The 27,204-nt window shown below is 39.9% G+C and overlaps 1 protein-coding gene across 7 annotated transcripts in view; it reads right to left on the bottom strand.

Moving 5' to 3' along the window:
- Positions 1 to 18,314: 18,314 nt before the first annotated feature.
- SLC18A1 (solute carrier family 18 member A1) overlaps positions 18,315 to 27,204 on the bottom strand; it is a 45,149-nt gene continuing 36,259 nt past the window's right edge. For 6 of the 7 annotated variants that reach the window (XM_038573918.1, XM_038573921.1, XM_038573917.1 and 3 more), the window contains 6 exons: positions 23,243 to 23,321; positions 22,264 to 22,315; positions 20,626 to 20,689; positions 20,048 to 20,167; positions 19,697 to 19,830; positions 18,456 to 18,877 (listed from right to left, as the gene is read on the bottom strand). In XM_038573918.1, coding sequence (XP_038429846.1) covers positions 18,764 to 18,877; positions 19,697 to 19,830; positions 20,048 to 20,167; positions 20,626 to 20,689; positions 22,264 to 22,315; positions 23,243 to 23,321 — 563 coding nt within the window. In that variant the 3' untranslated portion in view covers positions 18,456 to 18,763. Of the gene's footprint in view, positions 18,878 to 19,696; positions 19,831 to 20,047; positions 20,168 to 20,625; positions 20,690 to 22,263; positions 22,316 to 23,242; positions 23,322 to 27,204 lie in introns of all 7 variants that reach the window. The other variant, XM_038573922.1, reaches the window with a different exon arrangement.

Raw genomic sequence — 27,204 nt, 5'->3', positions numbered from 1 at the left:
CTACACTAGATTGTGCCATTTTCTCAATTCCGAGAGAAAACAAAGTCAGAGATTAACAGCTATAATACGGCAACTGCAATGCAAGACCTGAAGCTCTGGTTCAGGCTCTGCTTCTCCCAGGAGGAGGCACTGCTGCAGCCTCCTTCCCAGTAGGCCTGTCTCCTACTGCCCCCTCTCGGTCTTGCATAGCCCTGCCAACATCATCTTCCTGGACCATCCTTCTCATGGAGCTCCTTTCCTATCATCAGTAAGATAAAAGCCAACTTTCCTCAACCTGGCTTTAGAGGTTTCTTATAACCCAGGGTCAGCTCATTGCTCCTTTGGTTCCCATTTTGCTCAACGTGAAATTTATTTCCTATCCCATTGCCTCCTTCTTCCCATTGTCACTGGTGTTTTGCTCAAAGCATCTGTGTGCTTTCCTAAGATACATTTCTGAGCATTTTTGCTCAGCTGAAAATAAGCTTCTTTTTTCTTTTTCGTTTTCTAGTTTTTATTTAAATTTCAGTTAGTTATATAGAGTTATAAACTCTGTTAGTTTCAGGAGTAGAATTTAGTGATTAATCGCTTTCATACAATGCCCAGTGCTCCTCCCAAGTGCCCTCCTTAATCCCCATCACCGGTCTATCCCAGCGCCCACCCACCTCCCTCCATCAACCCTCAAATTTGTTCTCTAACATTGGGAGTCTCATATGGCTTGCTTCCCTCTCTTTCCCTTCCCTTATGTTCATCTGTTTTGTTTCTTAAATTCCACACGAGTGAAATCATCCGGTATTTATCTTTCTCGGACTGACATTTTGCATAGCATAAAATCAGCCTCTTTTTTAAAAAAAGATTTTATTTATTTATTCATGAGAGACACAGAGAAAGAGAGAGAGAGGCAGAGAGACAAGCAGAGGGAGAAGCAGGCTCCATGCAGGGATCCTGATGCGGGACTCGATCCTGGGACTCCAGAATCCTGTCCTGGGCCGAAGGCAGGTGCCAAACCGCTGAGCCACCCAGGGATCCCCCAAAATCAGCTTCTTCTTGAGACTACAGTTCAAACTTTACAGCTTCCATAGTGCCTTCCTTCACATGAACTGATCTCTCCATCCTTTGAACTATTTCAGAAATTTTCTGTATTTTTCACTTCAGTCAACCAATCTCCCACAACTGTAATCTTCAGTAATGGCATCGACTGAATGTTTGTATTCCTCTAAAAGTCATTCGTTGTAGCCTTATTCCTCAATGTGATGATATTTAGAGAGGAGCCTTGGGGAAATAATTAGGGTTAAAAGAGGTCATGAGGGCAGATGCCCTGATGAGATTAGTGCTCTTATAAGATTATAAGACATGAGTTCTCTCTATTCTCTCTCTTCCCCTGCCCCCTGCCTCCCTTTTCTCCCTGTAGGCAGGGACTAAGGAAAGTACATATGAGGACAAGACAAGGTGGTGTCCATCAGTAATCCAGAGAGAGGTTCATCACCTAACCATGCTTGCCCTTAATCTTCACAAGGAAATTTTGTTCTTTTGTTTTATTTCTTACTTTCCCAATGGGATAAGCAGACTTGTCGGAAAAGGTCTTCAGTACCTTAACATCCCCCCCCCATAGGGCTTGATATTAAAAATATTTTTTAAGATTTTATTTTTATTTATTCATGATACATGGGGGGAGGGGGGGCAGAGACACAAGGCAGAGGGAGAAGCAGGCTCCATGTAGGGAGCCCGATCCCATGATCCAGGATCATGCCCTGAGCCAAAGGCAGAAGCTAAACCGCTGAGCCACCCAAACATCCTTGATATTCAAAATATTAATTGGTAACATTTGAATTCAATTTAGCCTTTCAGGCCAATTGAAAAAAGATCTATCTATATTTATGGAAGTATGTTTTTAAAAAATAACCCAAGAGTTATTTATATCCTCAAGCTTTATATCCTCAAGATCATACCTTAAGTAGAATAATGTTTCCTAAAAATATTGCTCAAAAAAACTGTTTTTGAGTCTTTAATGTATACATAGAAATTATTTCCTGATTCCCTTAGTAACTGGATAATCATGTGTAGTCCTTACTCTTAACAAGATTTATTTTTTCACCCTTCCAACAGTTTGAAACTGACCTTCCATCTTGTTAATATGACATCTTCACAAAAGCCCTTTATAATCACAAAGGTTAATGTCAGTTTATCCTCCATCCTGAACCACTGTGACTTTTCAGGAAGCTGAATCAGAATTGGTGAGGTTTAATAACATAAGCATTTTACAAAATACGTTTTCTTTCTTTCTCAGTCCACATTTTGCAAAAGCTTTATTTTTTTCTTAGCATGCCTAGTACTATGTGGGAGAGGAAAAAAAGCCCCCCCCCCCAAAATGGCCAAAGGTTTGTTTCCCACTCCTCTCCTACAACTGAGGTGGGGTTCTGACTCTTTGAAACACGTCCTGAAAAAACTCCAAGAATAGCAGGAAGGAAAGGACTGACTTCTGGGAACTCATTGCACTTCCACTTAGAAATTCAGGAAGACCAGGTGGCCCAGAGATGTCAGCAGCTGATGAAAATAAGTGTGTGAGCATTGGACAAGTGACCTAATTCAGTGGGGCTGCTGTTCGCTCATGGGGAAAAAGTCCACAATGCATTTTCTGTCCTTAAGTAAATGTCAGTTTGTCAGATGTTATCCATAGAAAGCATATGATTAACAGCTCAGTCTATTAACCCCAAGGACCTAGGCATGATTTAGAGTGCTCTCCAATTTCTCCTTTACTGCAGTGGCTGCTTTCTGGGGATTCTGTTTCCTGACTCTCTGACCACCGCTCTCCCTGCACTTACTGGCCCCAAGTGACTGTGCTCAGCATACTTATTCAGAAGCATTTGATGGCCTTTAAGAATCTACAACATTAATTCTAAACAAATTCAGAACACTTTTGAAAGCCCTCCACAACATCTCTTCTCTAACCCATTCAGGCTTCTCTCATTATATCTCATACATGTTATCCATAACCCAGTGGATCTGAACACACTCTAGTGCTTCCTACCTTTGCCCAAGGTATTCTCCTTTCACATGCCCTTTCCCTCTTTACTGACCTGGCCAGTGTTGTGCCAACTATGTTGGAGTCAAGGCAAAAGGAAGAATACACGCTCTCAGAGACACTTTTCAAAGTATGCTCTCATTTTTGGAAGCAAATGCAAAAGTCAATAAAAATTCTACAATAAAAAAACTTGACTATCTATAAAGCTCTATGTTGCCCACTCTATTTGCAGGTCATTGTCAATCCCCACCATTTATATGGTAAGGAACTAGGAACTAGGAACCTGGGAGCTGATTGAAACCAACGGTTCCCATTATACAAGAATGCACCATTATAAAACAGACAGACATCCTTTCTTTATTGAAATTTTGATGTTCTAGTCATCATGGGCTTTTTTTGTGTTCAATTTTTAAAAAAATATTTCATTAAAATTCTATTTATCTCGATAACTGAAGAGTTTTTTCTCCCTTATTTTCCACTTGTTTTTCTTGGAGTACAGTTGACACACAATACTACATTAATTTCAGGTGTGCACCTTAGTGATTTGACAAGTTTATACATTATGCTATGTTCACCACAAGTGTAGCTACCATCTTCACCATACAATGTTGTTATATTATCATGGATTGTATTCCTTGCGCTGTGCCTTTTATTCACATGATTTACTCACTTCATAATGGAGACCTATATCTCCTTCTCACCTTCACGCATTTGGCCCAACTACCCACCTCCCTCCCCTCTAGCAACCATGAGTTTGTTCTCTGTTTATAGGTCTGATTCTGCTTTTTGTTTGTTTATTCATTTGTTTTCATTTTTGTTTTTAGATCCCACTAGTGAGTGGAATCATATGGCATTTATCTTTCTCAGGCTGACTTATTTCACTTGATTGAATGCCTTCTAGGTCATCCATGTTGTCTCAAATGGCATAATCTCATCATTTTTTATGGATGCATAATATTTCTCTTTCTCTCTCTATATATATGTATACATGTGTATACATATATACATTTTCTTTATTCATTCGTCTAATAACTGAGTTTTTTAGTAGCACTCTTTTACATTTCGCACCCTAGTCAAAGTGTCTTACTTGCCTTACCTGAATCCCTGCCCTGACTCTGGCAAAACAGGGCTCTTAGATGCTATTTCCTCTAGTAAGCTTTAGCAGATCGCATTCATTGGAATCTCTCTCCATCATCATACTTCTACAGCATGCTGCTTGGGCTGTGTCTGCTCTTTTCCAGGTTATTGGCATGTGGATCTTGCTCACTTACCAGTTGAGGGCTCTTAGAGAAGTTAGTTCACACCTTTTTCATCTCGATATTCTTTGCTGTGCTTAACACAGCACTCTGCATGTGTAACTATTCAATGAATTTTGGTTTGATTAAATAAAAAATACTAATCCTCTGACCTGAAATCCCATTCAGATATTATTTGTTGTAAAATACAACTTAGTATAAATCCTCTTATTGCAACTGAGGGGAACTTGGTTCCTGAAGTTCTGAGGATATTAGAAAGTAGTCTCATTATAGACTGGAGTGTAAATGTACGGCACAGACAAGCCTCCCAACGGCCTCCTACTCTACTCTGTTAGTGTCTCTTTCCAATGAGCCTCTTCCCATTTTTCCCTATTAGATCAGGGAGGGATTCTCCACAATGTAGGCTGCCCACATTCTTTACTCTCTTTGCTAAAGAACTATGCCTGGGCTCAGTACTTCTAGTGATTCTCATATTTGTGCTTATTCCTGATGCTTTCCACTGATCTCTTTCTTCCGGGTAATATCTCTCAATGGGATAGGCCACTGTTTCCCCAGATTGTGGGGGAAGAAGGGAGCTCCTGATCTTTCCTAGTGCAGCCCAAGGTGCAACTGTCCCTGATTTGAAAGTCTTTGGGCCTACTGGTAATTCCCCAGGAAATTTGAAAACATCTCTCCATATGTTTAATGGCATGTTTTTGCATGCTTAGATTAAGTTGCTATGAATTAAAGCAACTCAGAATAGTGGAAATAAATGTTTAAACCAAGAGAATAAATTAACAGCTGAGTAACTGTCTAGGTAAAATGGTCTCAGAGACCTCTCTACCACCCTAAAGGTGAAATATTCCTAGACTCCAGGGAAGAAAGGAAGGAAATGTGGGCCTTTTTATTTGTGGCAGCGTACAAGGTTTTATAGCCTACATCTAAAAAAATTCAATTAGGGACACAGGGGAACAAAACTGAGGATAAATTCCCCCAAGTCAAGCACTGTGACTAACCTGTTGCTTCTAGGTCCAAGAAGCATTGAAGCATCTTTTAAACTCTGTTACAGTTTGCTGTTGCCTGCTGTGGACACCTATCACAAACTCTTTTTGGCCATGTGACATAGCTTCCTGGTGGCCACTGCTGATACAGCCAAAGCATGCAGCCCAACTCACTGGGCTAAGCCTGGAAATTCCTCAAGAGAAACAAACCACAATGCCATGAAAGAGTTACAATAGCCTTTAATTTGGGTTAACACTATACTTGCTCTATTCAACCTTTGCATCAGCCAATTCTACAGATTCCCAGAGAAAGTCACCAGAATGCTCTCATTCTCAATCCCACATCTGACAGACTGCATTTACATGTCCCAAGGGAGCAAGTATGATAGGTGGTTTTTCTAGAATAAACCCTACATGGCCTCTCAAGCCAAGAACAAGCCCTGAGAAGTCTCTTTAGGAAAGATTTTCTCAATATTCTAACTCCTACTTTTCCTACATCACATCAGTGTATATGAAGTGTGAGTGACACAAGCACTCTATGAAGTTGAGCACCCCAAATTCCAAGGCTGATCGGCTTTAGACACACACTGAAGCATACATGCTAGCCTGTTTATTCACCTTGCTCTATTCCCAGTACTATGTTCCATCAGTATATCTCTTTCTCAGCCCATTTCCGTTGCTATTCCATGTTGGTCTTTGCCTCTTGAGTAAATGAGTCAAATTTATTCATTCATACCCTCACATATTCACTTCTTCATCCACATGTTTTTTTTTTTTTTTCATCCACATGTTTTAAGTAACTTCTATATCCAAAGCACTGGGCAGGTGCTGTGAGGGACTCAGAGATGACTCCCAGGGCACCTGTGAGCCCTGCCAGCTGCCACTCTCTTTTCCCTGTCATCCCCTTTCACTGCCAACACCCTTTAGGTTCAAATAAACTATTCCCTTTCCTCTATCCATAATTCCTTGGGTGAATTAAGTTTAAGTCTCTAATAGGAAACGTTTTGGAGACATCCTTACAGGAAGAGGAAAAACAAGATTCCTGAAACCAGTAGACAGGTTTTTCAATTTGAAAATAGAAGTTTGGGTTAGCTAAATACTACTAGGCACCAGGAACTGTGTATAGGCAGAGAAATTGTCTGCAGCAGGGCCTGTGCCAGGAGAATCTGCTGCTCAGCTCCTGTGGGAGTTCAATACGGGCCAATGTACTGACTCACCAGGGAGGGCTTTCTAAGAAAGATGGCAGGACCAGTATTTTTCTAATAGCAAACATGCTGTTTTTCTTGTGGCTAGTTCATCCAACTCCCACCCTAAGCCTACTGAATAAGACAGCTCATTAGCTAGGTTTTTGAGTGCTCAACCTGCCTCACTCTATACTAAATATCCAGTACCCTGCAGTAACTAGAGGCTCCATTTCCTGGCTGAGAAGAGCCCAGACATTGATGTGCGTAGAGAAGATCTACAGGTGCATATAAATAGAAATGAGCAAACACCATCATGATTGCAGGCAACACTTGAGAAGGAAGAAATATTATTGTCAGGAACCCCTTATTAAGAATAAGTATGAAAATAAGAAGCTTAGAATTTGCTTGCCACATCTAAGAAGCTTAGAATTTGCTTGCCACGTTTCAGGTGCAATGTTGCTAAGCCTCACCACAGCCCCTGAAAAACAGATGTTAATCTCATTTTCCCACAGGAGAAAACCGAGGCACAGAGGTGACCTTGCTTGTTTCACGTGACTGTAGACAGGGATGCCAACCCAAGACTGTCTGACTCCACCTCTCTCTCAAATCTTTCCCAGAAATCAAACCCTTCATGCGATACTGTCCTCTGGGACATACAAAAGCCAGGGCTGCCCATTCAGGCAAGGAGGAGACCACGTTTTTTGACACTTCCTTTTATTCCTAAATCTCCGCATTCACCCACAAAAAGTCCTATAAATTCTACTTTCTTTTACTTATTCTGTCTCCTGTGTTATTTCTACTACTGCCCCTTTTGAGTCCTTGTTTTTTCTGATAATAAAGAGACTCCCAATGGATCTTTCTGCTCATAACATATCCCCACGTTAGTGGAACCTCTACATGGCTGTCAAAGAGATTCTTCGACTGTATAAACATGGTCATATCTGTACATGAATAAAAACCTTATACAACCCTGATTCGCTATAAGATAATGTCCGAATTCCATGGATTAGCCTTGTTACAGAGTCGTTTGCTGGATGGCCTGCAACCACTTCCACCATTTACATAGCTCTCCAGACTCTCAGAAGGACTTGTCACTCCTGAAAAGCTATGCCTTTCCATTTGTGCTGCTTACCTCCCCTTTGTGACGAGCACACTCTTATCCATCCCTCAAGGTCCAATCCAAATATCACCTCTTCTGGCCAAGTCCCCCTTCTCTCCCCAAATTCCTTCCCCCAAGAATGATGGAACTGAGGTGCCCTTTGTACATCCATAGCACTTTCATCCCAGCCCCCAAGCCTTCTTTAATGAGTTGTTGGACAGGTAAGAGCCAGGTTTTGTTTAACTTTGTTTTTTCTAATACAGTAACTGATACATCATAGGAACCAAATAAATGATAATCATGATCATTAAAATACATGAGTGAATAAACTATGAATTTAAATTCTTCTTATAAGGGCTTTCAGGAAGGAGGGAAAAAGAGAGATGGAGGTAGCTAGAAGGGGAAGCAGAAGCAATGAACAGGGTAGCATACCTTAGTTTACCAGATTACCAGCTTTATTTATTTATTTATTTATTTATTTATTTATTTATTTATTTTTATATTTTACCAGCTATATTTAAATGAAAAGGCTATATTTAAATGAAATGACTTTTATATCATAGGAAGCCAGCTGGCAGTTTAGTACTAGAGGCTGCTTAGGAACCCCAGGCCAGGTAAGAATCAGTAGAGAGATGACGCCAGTCCTAAAAATGGGAATGGTTATACCCGGCCTCTGGATGCCTGTGCATTCTGAATTGAAAGAAGATAGAAAAATGATTAAAACAAACTCTTCACAACTTTTCCTTGGGCCTTTTTGTGGAGTGACAGTTTTCTATGCCCGAAGAAAACTCCCTGAAATTGAAAAAGCTGAAAGTTTTCAAGGAGAGGAGCTAGGTTTCCATAGTGTGATGAGGGCTCCTCCTGGTGGATCTCTATAAAATGAATCTTTCCTAATTTCATCCTCTTACCCATTTATTCAACATTCTCTGTCTTCATCAACTATTGTATGTATATCAATTTTATACTGCTACTGTAACAAATTATCACAAATGTAGTGACTTAAAACAATATAAATATATTATCTTATAGTTCTGTAGGGGTCAAGGGCCCAAGATGGGCCACTTTACAGAAAGATTATTTTGAGCTGAAGGCAATTGAGACTCTATAAGTTGTCGGGAAGGAGGAATACCTGTCTTCTCAAAGGTCCTTCTAGCTGCACTAAGAATCAAGTTTACATAAGACAGATTAACAGGAAAAAAAATCAAATTTAACATGCATATGTTTGGGGACTCCAAATGCACATGCAAATACCAAAGACAATCAGACAAAATAAGATTATATTCATTCTGAACTAAAGAGAAATGGATGGGGTCTGGGATTTCAGAGGAAAAGAGTACACTTGACAGGAAGAAAAGAAGTGCAGATGTTTGATAATTAGATGTTTGCCCTAATATACAGATGGACCACTCAGATAAAATTTATCTCCATGAATAACATTTATTCTGGGAAAGACTCCCAATTTAGATTATTCTGTGTGGTTAAGGGAGGGACAGAAGTTCCTTTTGAGCCCAGAGGGTCTCAAGTGACTTCAGCTCAAAATAATCCATATGCCAAAGTGGCACATTCGTGGCTAGGGGAGAGGGAAGCTGTCCTGAACCCCATCAGTCTCCCGATCTGAAACTTCCATGGGGGTATCACATATTAAAAGTTGGGCTGGTAGGTTGTTTCACTCATTGATTCAGTCTTTTTGTCCTAACAATAGATATGTTTAATTAAACTCATTTCAGGAAACAGTGGTGCAGGTGTATTCTCAAAGGTAAGCTTATGGTTCAAGTAAACAGATATTAAATGAAAGACATTTCTATGGAAATAAAAGAACACCAATAATTATTAATTGGATTAAATGTTAAGCCTGTGCCTGAGTTCTAAGGGTAGCCAGTTGAGAAGATTTCTAGATGTCAGACTTTAAGCATCTTCACATAGAGTGAGGGCAGGTTGAGGAACTCTGACAGATGTTCCTGCTTTGTAGTTCAAATATTTCTGGGGATCTTGTGAGTAGCCCGTAGAGCAACAGGCACAAAGATTGTCTATGAATTTGTTATTATGGTGATTTCTTTACCTCAAGTTATTGATATTTAGGGAGCCTGGGTGGCTCAGTCAGTTAAGAGTCTGCCTTCAGCTCTGGTCATGATCTCAGGGTCCTGGGATCCAGCTCTGTATTGGGCTCCCTGCTCAATGGGGAGTCTGTTTCTCCCTCTCCCTCTTTCCCTCCTCTCTGTTCTCTTTCAAGTAAATAAATAAAATAATTTTTAAAAGTTATTGATATTGGGATCCCTGGGTGGTGCAGCGGTTTGGCACCTGCCTTTGGCCCAGGGCGTGATCCTGGAGACCTGGGATAGAATCCCACATTGGGCTCCTGGTGCATGGAGCCTGCTTCTCCCTCTGCCTATGTCTCTGCCTCTCTCTCTCTCTCTCTCTCTCTGTGACTATCATAAAAAAAAAAGTTATTGATATTTAGTTTGCAGGGCCTCAGAAAAATAATGGGCAATTTTAGTTCCCAAATGATTTCAAGTCAGAAAGTTCATATCAAAATGTTAGTTAGGTACTATTGGAGGACACTAGAAGAAATCAGGATCTACTCAAGTTTATAATGAATAGTATTAAAATCTAACACCTAAAAAGACTATTGTTGAAATATATTTTCTTTTTATAATCACTTTCATTTTTACCAAAGATAGCCAAATTGACACTAATGTGTTTGCAAAATAAGTCTAGTCTCAGAAAAACTTGTTTATTTACATAAGTGCAGCAAGAATAGTGGTTGACAATATACACTCTTTAAAACTTGTTTGCTGAGGGAAACAAAAGCAAAAGTAAACCTTGGGGCTTCATCAAGATAAAAGGCTTCTACACAATGAAGGGAACAACCAACAAAATAAAAGGCAACCTTGGGAATTGGGGAAGATATTTATAAATGACGTATCTGATACGGGTTTTATATCCAAAATCTATAAAGAGCTTATCAAATGCAATGCCCCCCAAAACAAATAATCCATTTAAAATAGGCAGAAGACATGAATAGATATTTTTCCAAAGAAGACAACCAGATGGCTAACAGACACATGAAAAGTGCTCAGCATGTACTCATCAAGAGGGAAATACAAACCAAAACCACAATGAGATACTACCTCACACTGATTAGAATGGCTAAAATTAACAACTCAGGAAGCCAACAGATGTTGGTCAGAATGTGGAGAAAGGGGGACCCTCTTACACTGTTGGTAGGGATGCCACTAGTGCAGCCACTCTGGAGGACTGTATAGAGGTTCCTCAAAAAAGTTAAAAATAGAGTTACCCTATGACCCAGCAATTGCACTACTAGGTATTTACCCAAAGGATACAAGAGACATGAATTCAAAGGGATATATGCACTCCAATATTTATAGCAGCATTATCAACAACAGCCAAACTATAGAAACAGCCCATGTGTCCATTGACTGATGAATGGATAAAAAAGAAGTGGTATACACACACACAGGAATATTATTCAGCCATGATAAAAGGAATCTTGCCATTTGCAACAACATGGATTGATCTAGAGAGTATAATGTTAAGAGAAATAAGCCAGTCAGAGAAAGACAAATACCGTATTATTTCACTTATATTTGGAATTTGGTCTGTTAAACCAAGTAACAGACTCTCAACTACAGAAAACAAACTGAGGATTACTGAAGGGGAGATGGGCAAAGAGATAGGTTAAATAGGTGATGAATATTAAGGAGTGCACTTGTGATGAGCACTGGGTGTTGTACATAAGTGATGAATTCTACACCTGAAAGTAATATTATACTACGTTAAATAACTTGAATTAAATTAAACCTCAGAAAGAAGAATAAAAAATTTGTTTGCTGGAACTTTTCATAAGAAAGCTCTAGATGAAACTCATAACAGCCTCCTCACGCCAGAAGCAAGCCAAACAGGCTTTGCCTGTAATACCTATAGATTTAGCGAATTATTCTCTTCTCAAGGTCCCCAAAATATCCTGAGGTTCCTACACCTAGCAAGAAGTGACATTCTTTACTTATCTGATAAAGATGTTGGGAACTCTATAAGCAAAGTACCAGGATAATATTTCCAAAGGGTCTTTATTGGCTCCATAAAGCCAACATTTGTTCCTTAAAATTGTCTGATCATATCTGAGTCTATGTAGGTCTTTCTCAAATATGACATTATGGTCAAAGCCAGGTAATGTAACCAGTGTTTCCAGTTGTATCTTGTTAGAAAGAGAACAGATTCTAATTGAACTTACGCAAATAAATATATTGCCATAAAAATATAAGAATATTTGCTGAGAGTTTCTGAGTTCTGGAGAACTCAACTAGAGAGAAACAAATAAATATTGCAATTTGTACACAAAGGTATATTGTGTAAAATTGCTGACTGGTCACTTAAGAAAAAAATGTTTTCTATTCCCCAGTATAAGCAAGAAGAAACTTTGTAGAAGAAGGACCATTGGGAAAGAGCAGCCTAAACCCAACAGCAGAGAGTATACGTGGCATACACCTGAAACAGTTCTTGAAGTTTTTATTGTTATTACTGTTGCTTTTCTGTTTTTTTTTTCTTTCTACCTTTCTTTTCTGGACACAATGACAAGACAGAGAAATTCACCCAAAAAGAAAGAGCAGTAGATAGTACTCAATGCCAGGGATTTAATCAATATGTCTGAACTAGGATTTAAAACTACAATTATAAAGATACTAGCTGGGCTTGCAAAAAACATATAAGACACTAGAGAATCCCTTACTGTAGAAGCAAAAGAACTAAAATATAATCAGGCTGAAATTAAAATGCTATTAATGAGATGTGGTCTAAAATAGAAGCTCTAACAGCGAGGATAAACAAGGTAAAAGAGAGTCAGTGATACATGAGACAAAATGATGGAAAATAAAGAAGGTGAAAAGAAGAGAAAGACAACTACTGGATCACAAAGGAAGACTTTGAGAAAATAGCGATTCCATAAAGCAAAATAAAATCCTGATAATAGGGGTCCTAGAAGATGGAGAGAGAGAGACAGACAGACAGACAGACAGACCGAAGGTTTATTTGAATAAATTATACCTGATAACTTTCTTAATCTGGGGAAGGAAATAGTCATTCAAGTCCAGGAGGCACAGAGAATCCTCCTCAAAATCAATAAAAGTAGGTCATATAATAGTGAAGTTCGCAAATTTCAGAGATAAAGAGAAAATCCTGAAAGCAGCTCAGGACAAGAGGTATTTAATCTACAAAAGTAGAAACATAAGGCTGGCAGCAGACCTACCCACAGAGACCTGGCAGGCCAGAAGGGACTGGCATGATGTGTGCTAAATGGGAAAAAATATGAAGCTAAGAATACTGTCATTCAGAATAGAAGGAGAGCTAGAGTTTCCAGATCAAACAAAAACTAAAGGAATTTGTGAACATCAAGCCAGCCCTTCAAGAAATATTAAAGGGGATCTTTTGAGCAAAGAAAGAGCCCAAAAGTACCAAAGCCCAGAAAGGAACAGAGGCCATCTACAGAAACAGTGATTTGCAGGTAATACAATGGCACTAAATTCATATCTTTCCATAATTACTCTGAATGTAAATGGAATAAATGCTCCAATCAAAGGACATAGGGTATTCCGAATGGATAAAAAACAAGACATATCAATATACTGTCTACAAGGAACATATTTTAGACCCAAAGACCCTCCAGATTGAAAGTGAGAGGGTGGAGAATTATTTACCATGCTAATGGACCTCAAAAGAAAGCTGGAGTAGAAATCCTTATCCCAGACAAACTAGACTTTAGAGCAAGGACTGTAATAAGACACGACGAAGGACACTATATCATAATAAATGGGTCTGTTCAACGAGAAGATCTAACAATTTTAAATATTTATACCCCTAACATAGGAGCAGCAAATATATAATCTGATTAATAATAGAATGAAAGAGGGGATCCCTGGGTGACTCAGCTGTTTGGTGCCTGCCTTCAGCCCAGGGCATGATCCTGGAGACCTGGGATCAAGTCCCACATCGGGGTCCCTGCATGGAGCAAAAAGACAAGAAGACAAAAACTAACTAACTAAAATAAATTACCTAAAATTTGAAACCAGAGTATAGAGTATAGTGGATTCAGGAGTGAGGAAGCAGGAAGCAAAAGATTTTGTATTTTTTTTATTATACACTTGTGGAATTGTTTATTTAGTTTTCCATTTTAAGTATCTGATATATTAAGACAGGATACATTAAGCAACACAGAGAGATGCTGATATAAAGATTACATTAATCAAGTTACTTTAATCAAAACAGGGAGATACTGGCTTAATGAGTAAAAATAGATTAATGAAATAGAAATAAATTCTCAGAAATAAATTCTGACACATGCAGTCAATTGACTTTCAAAAAGGGTTTTGAGAAAATTCAATGGTAGAAAAAATAGTATTTTCAACAGATGATGCTGGGACAACTGGATATTCATATGTAGAAGAATGAAGTCACACCATATACAAAAACAAATGCAAAATGGATATCTAAATGTAAGAGCTAAACCTAAAAACAGTTAGAAGAAAATACAGATATAAGTCTTCACGACCATAACATAGGCAGTGATTTGTTAGCTTTGATGCCAAAGTACAAGGAACAAAGAAAACATTGATACATAGACTTCATCAAAATTACAACTATTTGTGCTTCAAAGGATACTATCAAGAGCATGAAAAGACAACCCACAAAATGGGAGAAAATATTTGCTAATCATATATCTGTAAGGGATTTGAATATAGAATATGCTTCATTCTAGTTGTGTGATCTTAGGCAGCTCATTTTCCCTTATCGGACCTTTGTTTACTCCTTGAGATAAGAAAGTTGGAATAACTGATAATAGAAAGTAGCACTTGAATAGAACTTTATGGTTTATAAAATGTGTTCTTACTTATTATCTTATTTAATCTTCATTACAACTCTGCTATGAAGGCATTACTAGTATTCCAACCTTACAAATAAAGAAGTTTCTATTGTGACATTGCTTTTATGTCGTGGATTTTTACCTGTGCTTCACTTTGTAAGCCTGCTTTCCCCTCCCCAGACCCGACATTCTATGATGATTCCATGGTAGATTGAGGTTGAGCACCACGCCATCTGAACATTGTCATACTTCACTTTCCTTTGTTTCTTGTGAAGATTTGCTAAGCCACCTGTTGCGTCATCCACCTTGTCTGCTGACCCACAGCACACTCAGGACACTGCAACCCTTCCTTTAGGAAATAGTTGCCAGTTACTGAACTGGGCAAGGAGTCTGAATAACCAAAACAAGAAAGATTCGATCCAACTTCACTCTTCTCCCTTGTGATTTCAGGCGACTGCATGATGACTCACTTTGGAGGATAAATGCAAATAGTCCTTGATCACTCCTCCTGCCTCTGCTAATACTGTGCTCTTCCAGAAAAAGAACAAAGACAAAAAAGGGGGAGGAGAAGGAGGAGGAAGAAGCAACACATCTTATTTCCAGTAATTTCCTGAAAGCAGAAATTCAAACCTAAAGCAACATTTGTATTTCTGGAGTGATGTGGAACATTGGACTGACCTCTCAGGTTTGACTCAGGCTCCTCCCAAGGCCCTACCCCTGGCCCTCACTGAAGGGATGCCCCCAAATGAACCAGTGGTGGAAAGGAAACACAGAAAGATCTGCAGATGGTGATGCAAAGGCCCAGAGATATGAAATGATCTGTACCAGGTCATACAGCTAGATGAAAACATCAGAATTAGGCCTAAAATATTAGGATTAGGTCTACTGCTGGCTTTATCCTCCTATCACTTATGACCGACGATCATTCCTCTCCAAAGACCCTCAAGACAATAAGTATGGAGAGTGCTGTGTTCCAAAGCTACCTCATTCCAATCCTCCCTTGTTCGAGAAACAGTTTTTCTCCTACAGACAAGACTGTAGGGATGAGCCGTGTAACAGGGGCTCCAGTGTGCTGCCCATGAAGCTCAACCTGTGTGGGGAGAACTAACAGGTTTGTTACAGACCACAGAGGGACTTGGCCACATCCTATCCAGGGACATCCCGGAATGCTAGGTGGAGGGACTGCATTGCCCTTTCTTCGTGTCAGCCTCAGAGGACAGACTTATTCCTGCATTACAGATCTGCCTCCAGGAATAGAGTCAATTCGATTTGGGCTATATCCGGGAGTAATGAATTCTGTAAGTAAGACAAGACAGTGAGGTATAATATCCCTTAATATTAACTCTCATCTTAGCTCTCCAGTGCTTTTGGAGTGGCCCTTTGTGGGAGTGTTCTAAGACCTGATCACCAAGACTGGGAATTACTTATATATTTTAGCTATTTTAATCACATCCCCTCAGATTTGGGTCTCTCCCTATAAGAATTTCCCTGTCTCTCTCTACATCACTCTCCTTGCCACTGATTCATCAGCTCCTGTGCCTCCTCTGCATTTTCTCCACATCCAGTCACTGCCTTAATTTGTGGTGCTGTGGATTTCACCCAGTTTTGTACTTTGGAAACAGAATATCTTCTGGTTTGTTTCTAATATTCCCTCTGAGAATGCCCAGTATTTCTCTCTCTGGCCTATTGAACACAATGTCTTATCAGTCCTACTGTCTTCTCTGCTGAATCATAATTGATAATTTAGAGCCTATTATTTATTTATTTATTTATTTATTTATTTATTTATTTTTATTTATGATAGTCACACACAGAGAGAGAGAGAGAGAGAGAGAGAGAGGCAGAGACATAGGCAGAGGGAAAAGCAGGCTCCATGCACTGGGAACCCGACGTGGGATTTGATCCCGGGTCTCCAGGATTGCGCCCTGGGCCAAAGGCAGGCGCTAAACCGCTGCGCCACCCAGGGATCCCCCTATCATCTTTTTAAAAAAAGATTTAAAAAAATTTATGTATTCATGAAAGACGCAGAGAAAGGCAGAGACACAGGCAGAGGGAGAAGCAGGCTCCCTGCAGGGAGCCTTATTCGGGACTCGATCCCACGACCCTGGGATTATGCCCTGAGCCAAAGGCAGATGCCTAATCACTGAGCCACCCAGGTGTCCCCAGAGCCTATCACTTATAAATATGTTTATGGCCTCCTCAACTCTTCTCTTTCCAAAGGGGAAAATGCATTTCTTTATCTTTTCCACAGGGGAGGTCATCTGACATTTTATGCTACATAAAAAAAAAAAAAAACAAAAACAACAACAAAAAAACCCCCAAACAATTTATTGTGGCTCATTTTCGCTGGATTGATATTTTCACTTTTCGAAGAACTTAGTGTCACCTGTAAATGTGGGAAGTTTTTTAACACATTCTTCTCTTCATATCATTTATAAAATCATCAATAAAAACTAATCTCATTTTCTATTTTTATGGGATTCTCCTTTTAATACTTTTCCATACCTAGACTATGTTTATGACCTATTTGTGAACTAAAATTTAAAAAATATTCTTGACTTACTTTGTAGTATGTAGTGTTAACTTTTCTATAATAAATTATAATTATACATTATACCCATTGTTTTCCTCCAAATATATGTTTTATACTGCTTAAACGGTGTTAACTGGCAAGTCAGGGATGAGTTACTCTTTTAAAAATTCTTCCTATTTTTTAAAATGTGTTAACAATTTTTGCAACAAGCCATTCTTTATTATAAATCCTCCCCCTGTAAGAGTAAGCAGTGTACCATTATCAGTACCCCTGACTCCTTGGCATCCTACCTTACCTCACTCCCACTCTTGTATGGGATCCAGTGGCCATTCACTCAGTCTACATTTGTAGTTACAGCTTACATATTTTGACGAAGGATTTTCTAATTTTACCCGCGGGTTCTTCAAATTCTGAGAAAAATATCATCTTGGCTAAATGACAACCTAAACACATCTGGTTTTGAAAATCAAGTAAGCCTTGTTAACGTTAACCCTCTAAAAACATATCCATAAATGAGATATCCATTGTCTGAGTGATAAGGATTCATTGAGGTTCAGGTTGAAAGTGTTCTGGTGATTTGATACTTGTACTGAGCCCACCAAAATTCTGCAAAGTAGTGCAATGATCAAAGCCAGATAGAATTCCAGGGTAAAGTTTGAACATCTCAATATGATATCCAGATATCCCCACAGCCTGCATTTGTGGGTCTTTCCATTCCTACCTCTGCCTCCATCTCCACCATTATTCTCCATCCAGACCATGAGCATCCCTGCCTCTTCGTTCTTGAACATACAGTGTATACTAACTTGCAGTATTGATCATATTTATGCCATGTATATCCTGATTGCTCAAGTAGATGAGTGGTTAAAAGTGGGTGCCATGTTTCCCATCTCTTTGAAACCCCACATTTAATAAATGTCCCTAAAAGGTAATAAAACATCAAAATATTCAGAGTACCTATATATTTGCCCGCATATTCTCTTTTGCTATGAGAGAGCATTTAATCGACCGTGTCTGAATCAGGTATAACTTATTCACTAACAAGTGAGAACAATTCCTCATCATAATCCCTGTTTTAGGGAATCCACTATGGGGATGGATTTCAGAGTGGTTGCTTTAAACTTCCTTCAATACATTCTTGGAGTTAATAATTTTTTTTTCTGTCCTTCTCCATTTATTTCTAAGAGTCACAGGAGTTTAGGAAAGGTATAAACCCAGCCCTCCATTTGCAGAGGGCAAAATCACTTTAACAGCTATAGGTTCAGTCACAGAAAAACTACTCAGCTTCTAAAAACCAGGCAAACAATTTCCCAAATTGGCAATCTGGCAGCAAGATAATATTGAGGATACTTTCTCAACTCAGCTGAGAAAACTCAGGAAGGACCACACGGAGGAACAGAAAACAAAAGCTTTATGGTCTGTTGGGAGTGTGCCAAAGAAAATCAAACAACAGATGAAATGAGGTTTGTCGGTCACCCCACTGGTTTCAGGGTCACATTGTACTCACTGCTGTTTCCATGGAATGAGTCACTCCTTGAAGAACCCACTAGCTCAAGTTTAATCAGCCTTACAACAGCTTAGGAAAAGTATCACTATCTCCTATAAAAGATGGGCACCGGAGGCAGCAAAGCTTAGAGGAAGAGCTATACATAGGTAAGGAGAGAATCAAGGAATGGTATTTATGGGAAGGGAGGAAAGGAGATACTCAGGGGAAAGAGAAGTGAAACCCATTGAGCAGCCCATAGTGATTTAGTGATCAGGGAAAGAGGTGGTCATTTTGGTCACTGAAGTTCAAGGCTCATGGATCCACATGTGACAAGGCTCAGAGACCACCTTCTCCTACTACTCCTCACTGCCAGGCTCCTCTTCGCTGTCCTCCCTCAGTGGAAATTTCCTTTTGGGCTTCTGCGTTGTGTACATCCGAGTCTCCATGACGCTGTCCTCGCTCAGAATTGCCTGAAGCAAGATGCAGGAAGACAAATTACTGCGTATCTTTTACAGGATACTGCGTATCCCTGTTCCCTTTCCTTGCTAGCTCATCCAAGTCTAGTGTTGCTCAGGAAAGATTCAAGAAACAAGCATAGGATTCTTTTTCTGCTTCATGTACAGGCACAGGTCTCCCAAGGCACCTAGGTGTAGCAATCCTAGTCAAGACAGATATCTGGTATATCCTTAACTGAATCCTAACAGTGGCAGTGCAAGCTATAGCAGGGAGCCGTCAGAAACTGTTACCATCCCTGTGGTACCAGCCCCTATGTCCATTGCTAAGCTACCCAAACCATTTAGGGTGCTCATGCTACAATAAAAGGAAAGTATCTTATTAAGTAAAATCACATGTTATGGTTCTCTTCCCTGGGATTTTATACTTAAATGATGACCTGGTAAGGATAATGGAAAAGAATGAATGAATGAATGAATGAATGAGCCCAGTAGAGCTTTGCCTACCTTGGGGAGATAATTTGTTAACTCACATTTTGCTGGTAACTAAAATATGGCCCCTGCCCCCAACTCTTTATAAGTTTCTCATTTTTTCCCCTTATTTAGGGCCCTTCTTAACCACCCAGTATAAGAAGTGAAGTCATTATGTAGAAAAGGTAAAATAAGGAAGAGCACAAATGAAAAATAAAGGTGAAAATTGGATCAGAGAATATGGTAAAGGAAAAAGACATCCAAAGAGGGAGGAAATAGCATACAATGAAAAGCAGTGAGAAAGAGATGAAAAAACAAACAAACAGATAGATTATTATTCTTTTAACAATGATCAGAGCCCCTTACAAGATTTTCCTTCTTAGCTGGGGGGCTTCTCAGGTAGTAGCAGAGAGGAGCATAGATGATGTTGATGACTCCAATGATGACCATAAGCCAGGGGAAGCCAATGGCATGCACAATGGCACCCCCAGTTGATGGGCCTGTGAGGAAAAAAACCAAATTCACAATATTTATTTACCCATGATCACACAGAAAACACCATGAAAGGGGCAATGGGTGACACAAAGGATGTCCCAAAGTCAAATATCTTTGGAACCTTGGGAGAATCAGCCTCCTGGGTTTACTTTCAGCTGGTAAACAGTAGATAAGAGAAAATGGGACACCAGGTCCTGGGTGCTCTCTCCCCTGCCAACATACCTATAGCAAAGCCCATACAAAAAGCCACATCAGCTATGGCATAGACACTCCCATATACTGAGGTGTGACGCAGATCCACCAAGTGTCCCATGATGGGCATCACAGAAGAATCAACCATGCCTGTGGCCAAAGGAAACAGAACACTGTCAGCTCTACCACCAGTCCCTTCCCTTTTTGTGGCACCCTTCCTTCCCCTCCTCCCTTTAGTCTATTCCCTTTGCCTGCTATCCTCCCATTCAGCACTAACACCTATTCTTGGTAAGAGTTAGGAGCCCACACCTTTGTCAGCCACCCTCTTCCTCCTTCTGCCTTTCCATATACCTCTTATGATCTGACCCAAAGCCAAAATTCAGGGGCTTGTTGTCGCCTTTTTTTTTTTTTAAAGATTTTATTTATTTATTCATGAGAGAAAGAGAGAGAGGCAGAGACACAGGCAGACAGAGAAGCAGGCTGCACGCAAGAAGCCTGATGTGGGACTTGAACCTGGGAATCCAGGATCACACCTTGAGCCAAAGGCAGGCGCTCAACCGCTGAGCCACCAAGGCATCCCTTCTTGTCTCCTTTAAAAGTACTCTTACCTATGGAAAAGCCAAGCCCTGCATTGGGGCCAATGAGACCAAATATATTGTGAGCCAGAGGAACCTGCAGCAGGAAAGGAGGAAGAGTTCATTAGGAGTCCAACTGAGTCACCACAAAAACAAAGGGTTTTCACATGATATACAATTATCAACCATGTGCTATATACCACATGTTTTATCTATCTGGATTCTCACATATCCTCATGAAGAAGAATCCTTGAGCACTGGATATCATACTATATGTTGGCAAATTGAATTTAAATTTTAAAAAATGTAAAAAAAAAAGGCTAAAAAACCCTTTACTTCTATTTTAAAGATATGAAAGCTAGATTGGTGCCATTTGGGTTAAATGCCCCATCCAAAGTTAAAAAGCTAGTAAGTGGCAAGATGAAGTATAAATCTCAGGTTTGACTCCATTATATATATTAATGGTCCTCTTCTATTGCATGAATTCTTCTTCCCCTTCCTTAACCCGCCTCCCAGACACACTCTGTCCTCACTCTTCCCTGAATGGAGTTTCCTCTCTTTTCTACTAGCAATGTTCAAAGGTTTTAGTTAAATCCTAATTTGGTAGCTACTGGAACAAAAAGACAAAAGACACCAACAACCATTTACCTATAGTCTAGAGGGGCAAGTGGCATGTCTTAGGGTGCTGCATCAGCTTGTGAAACTCATTCTTTTACCTTCCCAATCCTCCACTGAAAGACTTCCTTTCCTCTTTTGTGGATTCCTTACATGCCTCCCTGAGGACCTGTTACCTAAACCTGCTACCCGAACACATTTACTCCTCAGAGGCTAGAGGTTAGTGGTTAATAATTTTAGGGATTATTCCTCAAAAGGTAATTATATTTTAGTAATAGTTTGGGTTAGGATTTACAGTGGGCTTACTGTGTGCCAGACATTGCTGCAGTTTTTATGGACAACCCTATGAGAGGCTATCAGAACCCTCTCTACACAGATGAAAATACTAAACAAAAAGAGCTGATAGATCTAGCTCAAAATCACACAGGCAGCAAGTGGTAAAGCTGGGAGTCAATGTGGAACTCATGCTCCTGATCAAGACCTCCAGCCTTTCTTGAACACTGTACTCCGTGCTTTACAGCTCTAGTCTTATCACCTTTAAGCCTAGGAGGTAAGGTGCTTATGGTCCCCATTACGGGGAGGAGAAATGAAGGCTGAGAGAGCTGGAAGGGGGTTATTGAATATAGGAAAGGACTTCTTTTTTTCTTTTTCTATGAAACATTCTGGCATTGGAGACTACCTCTCAGATGATGGTTCCCCTGGTGGCTTATGGGGTCCTGTCAGGGTGAGATAAGTAAATTATGTCATAAACAAATTTGATAGCTTCATAAATATATACCAACATGAATTGTTTCATGTGCCCATATATAGGGCCTCATACCTCTGTCTATAGCTGCTCCATTGCCCTTTCCTCCTTCCCCACCTTTTTTAATGGGATGCCTAGTGGCATCTCTCCCAGAGCTAAATTCTTACCTATGCAGAAGGTTTTTCCAACAGTCATTCATTGCCAGGTTAGCCTTCTGTTCATTTTCAAGGAAAATGGTCTTTAAATGTTTGAGTCTCTCTCCCCCGCTCCCTCTCTTTCTCTCTCCCTCACCTAGACCTTGTTATACTTACACAAAGCAAGCTGGTGCCTACTACCATCATCCCAATCAGGGAGCACAGCCACCTGGAAGAAAAGAGCCATCAGCAAATAGTGCTAAAGGGAGACATCCCTTTCACCTGCCACCCCATCTCTACCACACTAGCCAGTCCTACCACCCCTAATTCCAGGAACCCCTTAGGATGTGAGAAGATGAAGACATCTTTGCATGATCTGTTTGTAACCAGGTGAGCCCTTCCCTTGCTCTCCTCCTTGCCTGTCTCTATATCACTTTCCATAGTAGAAGCAGAGGAAGTACAGTGGGACATATTCTTTCTTCCTCTAGCAAAGGAATCAGCTTGCTCAGAAGATACTTGCCCCTTGGAAGTAACCCTCAAACTTAATTCATGCTGTTTCCCAATTCAGACTATCTCTCACCTATTCGTATTTTATCTGGTCTACGAAGTGCATCTCAAACCCACAAAAAATACCAAACTTTTTCCTTTTCTTATTTCCTATTACAAGGTTTTTAAACTGATTTTAAAAATCTGTATGCTGAGCTTCAAAGATAAAATTGAGGCTGTTCTCACTGCAGTAGAACAGAATCCAGACTCATACCTTTTAGCCCTCAACCCTTTGCACTTGGTGGCCTCTGATGTACCTCTTTAGAACTCTCTAGGGCTCCAGGGAGCACAGTTTCACGACACTGCCCCCAAAGTACTGAGCTTTTTCATAGCTATTCTCTGTGGGGTTATTTTAGCTCTTCAACTAGATAACAAATATTGAAAAGTAAAGGTTATCCCTCATATATTCACAACCAGCTCAGGGCTATCCTTTGTCCATATCATCCTTAACACCTACCCACTCCTATCCTCCCTTGCAGTCAGCTTTTATCCATGTGTCCTAAAGTTTCAACCTCAGAGAAGTTGTTCATTATGCTAGATGCAGAACAATTTCAAAAGCCTCTCCCATCTTACATTCCTATTACTATCCACAGATTCTCAGGCTACATACCGACCCATCTTGTTGGCCAATACACCAAAGATGTTGGTGCCTATGAGGTAGGACACACTGGCGGGCAAGAAAGCTAGACCTGTAGAAAGACACAGTCCTAAGATGAGGACAGGCCAAGTTTACTATAAAACACCTTATTTACTACAATACAGTGAAGTCAGGGCACCTGGGTGGCTCAGTTCATTAAGCATCTGCCTTTGGCTCAGGTCATGATCCCAGGGTCCTAGGATTGAGCCCTGCATCAAGCTCCTTGCTCCGTGGGGAATCTGCTTCTCCCTCTCCTTCTGCCTGCCGCTCCCTCTGCTTGTGCTTTCTCTATCAAATAAATAAATAAAATCTTAAAAAAAAAAAAAGATAGTGAAGTCCCTCTGTCACCTTCAAGGATTCCAAACCACTTTGTTTTAGGTGTTGGAGGTCCTTGTGCAAACCCAGAACAGTTGGCATAGGGCTCTACACTTCCATTTTCCTCAGAGGCAGGGCTTTGTTTAGCTTCAATATGATGTACTCCCAGCTCTCTACTTAGACTTCCTAAAGAATGACCCTAATGAGCCATTCTCATGTATAAAATCATTATGATTATCAGCATAAGAATATCACCAGCCTTACAGAAAGAAATACATATTTCCTTGGGGGGGGGAGTGAAATTCCTGCCTTGCTATTCACCCTTCTTTCTATTGCCCTGGTAATGATCTTGAATAAGTTACTAAATCTTTCTGAGTTTTAATATCCATATCTGACAAACAACAAAGCTATAATTCTATCATACCAATTTACATTGAGGAGGAAATTGAATAGCGTTCATAAAAGTATTTTATAAATTGAAGCACTGGTCACATTGCTTTTTCTAAAGCAAAGGCTTTGAAGACACACAGTTCTGGATTCAAACTGTGACATGGCTACTTTTTAGCTCTGACTTTGGGTAACTTACTTTTTCTGAGTCTCATTCATTCATTCATTCATTCAGTATTTTTAATGAGCTTTTACTATGTGCCAGGTGTGCTGGGGTAAATAAACTAGACAAAATCTTAGCTTTCAGGGAGTTTATATTCCAAGGGAGGGAGCCAGACAATAAATAAGTAAACAGATGAAGGAAAAAGATAATTTTGACAAATGATGAGTTCTGTGAAAAAGAATTTAATGTTGTATTATGCAAGTATGACCAGGAATAGAACTAACTTCCATTCAGGGGCCAGGTAAGGCTTTTTTGAGAAGATGGCATTTCAACTGAGATCTAAATAACCAAAACAAAGCATTCCAAGCAGAAACAAACAAAAACATCTAATGCAAATACAAAGACCTTAAAGAACCAACTATTTGTCTGTTATAGGAATAGAAAGAAAGTCTGTGTAGCTGAAGCACAATGAACAAAGTGAAAAGTAATGGAAAGCGTAGGCCTGGAATTTAGAATTTGTAATTTATTCCAAGTGCCATGGAAAACTTTGTAGAGGAATGTCATATTTTAATTTATATATTTTTAAAGTCTTCTGGTTGTGGTTAGATGAAGGGTTCACAGGACAAGAGTAGAAGCCAGAAGACTATTTGCAGAAGCCAGGAAGAAATGTTTCATCTTAGAAGTCATGATGGAAAGAAGTAAATAAAGTAAAAGGTATTATTATGGTGGTAGAGTCAGTGGGATTTTCTGTTGAATTGGGTATGGGCATATTGGGAATGAGACAAAGAGAGAAAACAAGTATTACTCATTTTTTTCTTAACTGGGTGACTGAAGATGGAGGAAGAGCTTGGGGAAAACATGAAATGCATATTAGATATACAATTGGAGATGTCAGGCAGTGAGTGTACAAGTCTAGACTTCCAAGGACAGATCCTAAGCACAGATACAAATGATTGACTGTTGGTTTATATATGGTTCTTAAAGCCATAAGAAGAGCTGGGATCACCTCTGAAACATCAGAGAGAGAAGAATAGAGATCCAAGTTGTGAGCCTTCAGGAATTCCTACCTTTAAAAGTTAGCAAAGGAAAACAAGATAACAAAGGTGTTAAGAAGTAGCCAATGAAATAGTTGAGAGGGGATTGAATGAAGAAGAAGAAGAAGAAGAAGAAGAAGAAGAAGAAGAAGAAGAAGAAGAAGAAGAAGAAGAAGAAGAAGAAGAAAAGAAGAAGAAGGGAGGAGGAAGGAGAAGGAGGGGGAAGAGGAGGAGGGAGAGGAAGAAGAGGGGAGGAGGAGAAAGAGAGGAAGAAGTTTGGCCTCTGAAGAAGTTGAGATGCTTCAACCATAAAAAGAAGGCAATGAATATAGGTACAAGCACAGGAAAATGAGTATACTTATTGACGGTACATGTGCATTCCCATCTCATTGCTTCTGATTTCTCAATGACTAGGAGTTGAGAATGATGAAGATAAAGGGATGAGGGTATGGAGGAGGTTTGAGTGGGCAAGTATAAAATTGTCATTTCAGAAAATAGGAAGGAGAACATAATTGGAGACTTAGAGGAAGATTGTTGGGCAATGTGAAGACCTACTTTAGATTTGTAGCTATAAATATAACGTGTAACTGATAGCCCAATTGTGTGTTTTCCCCCAGCCCCGATCCACCACTCATGCATAGGCAAGGAGTGGGAGATCAGATTGGCTTATTCAGAAATAATGCTCTGCCAGCTGACAACCCCAGCGGGAGAGTAGGGCAAAGGAATTAACAATGTTTTCAAAGGAGTGACATCATGATGGAATCCAAATTGAGTACATAAAGAAGAGAGGACATGAGAGGGGTTGGAAATAGAAAAAGAATTGAGGCCAATGGATTGGTGACCTCAGAGCGGCCCAAATTTGTTGATATGGGGATATTAGGATATCTGAGCAGGGAATATGTGAGTTGATAAGTGGACTGCTTGGAGTTGAAATTTAAGAGATAATACAGTTAATGTCAAGGTCAAAATTTTATAAAGGTTTGATTGGTTAAAGTGGAGAGGAGAAAAAGATCATTGTAAAAGATTATTGCAAGAAAGTAGATTAAGGGCTAGACCAAAATGTTGGTAGGGTTATCCACCTGGATATTGAAGCCACCAAAAGTGGTGACAGGAGTAAAGGAGAAAAGAATATGATCCAGGTAACTTTAATGAATGAGAAGGAGTAACTATGAGTCAATAAGTGATTGCAATGAAGAGAGGTGGGGAGGGGTACAATGTAATGGTATGATCTTCAAGGGAGTTGGGGTCTTTGAAGAAGAATTAAGAAGAGATGATTCTGGTCTGCCTGGGTGGTTCTGTCTTCAGCTCATGTCATGATCCCAGGGTCCTGAGATCAAGCCTGGAGTTGGGCTCCCCACTAAGAGGGGAATCTGCTTCTCCCTCTCCCTCTGCTCCTCCCCCTGCTTGTGCTTACTCTCTCTCACTTAAATAAATAAATAAATAAAACCTGAAGAAGAAGAAGAAGAAGAAGAAGAAGAAGAAGAAGAAGAAGAAGAAGAAGAAGAAGAAGAAGAAGAAGAAGAAGGAATGATTCAGAAGCAGCAAAAGGGAGCAAAGTCTAGAAGAACATAGATTTCCATCAAGATGGCTGGGAAACAGTGTTTTCAGGAAACATTCGACTCTCAGGACTAAGAAGATGAAGGGAGTGTTTAGAGAAGAGGCTGAGGACATGGGGACACTTGTCAATGACAAGAGGTTCCACAAGGCCCAGGATTTTAAGGGGGGGAGATATGAAATTGGGTCAGTTTAAGAAATTTCTGAGAAAAGGGGATAATAATAATTCCTACCAGATAGGCTCGTTGTGAGCCTTAAATGAGGTAATGCATGCCAATCATTTTGCACAGTGTCTGGCACAGAATAAGTGCCCTCTGAGCATCAGCCTTAACTATTATCATCATAACCAGTGAGTAACAGGATCAGGACTTGAACCCAGGCCTTCTCCTTCCAACTTCATGTCTCCACTACCCACACCAGCAGTGTGACCACACAGATGTCTCTGACTGACGTAAGGTACTTTACAGAATCAGCAGTGTGAG

This window comes from Canis lupus, chromosome 25 (assembly GCF_011100685.1).
Source record: "Canis lupus familiaris isolate Mischka breed German Shepherd chromosome 25, alternate assembly UU_Cfam_GSD_1.0, whole genome shotgun sequence".
Classification (NCBI taxonomy): Eukaryota; Metazoa; Chordata; class Mammalia; order Carnivora; family Canidae; genus Canis; species Canis lupus.
Note: the sequence above shows the minus strand (reverse complement) of the source record. Positions and strands in the feature narration are given on the sequence as shown.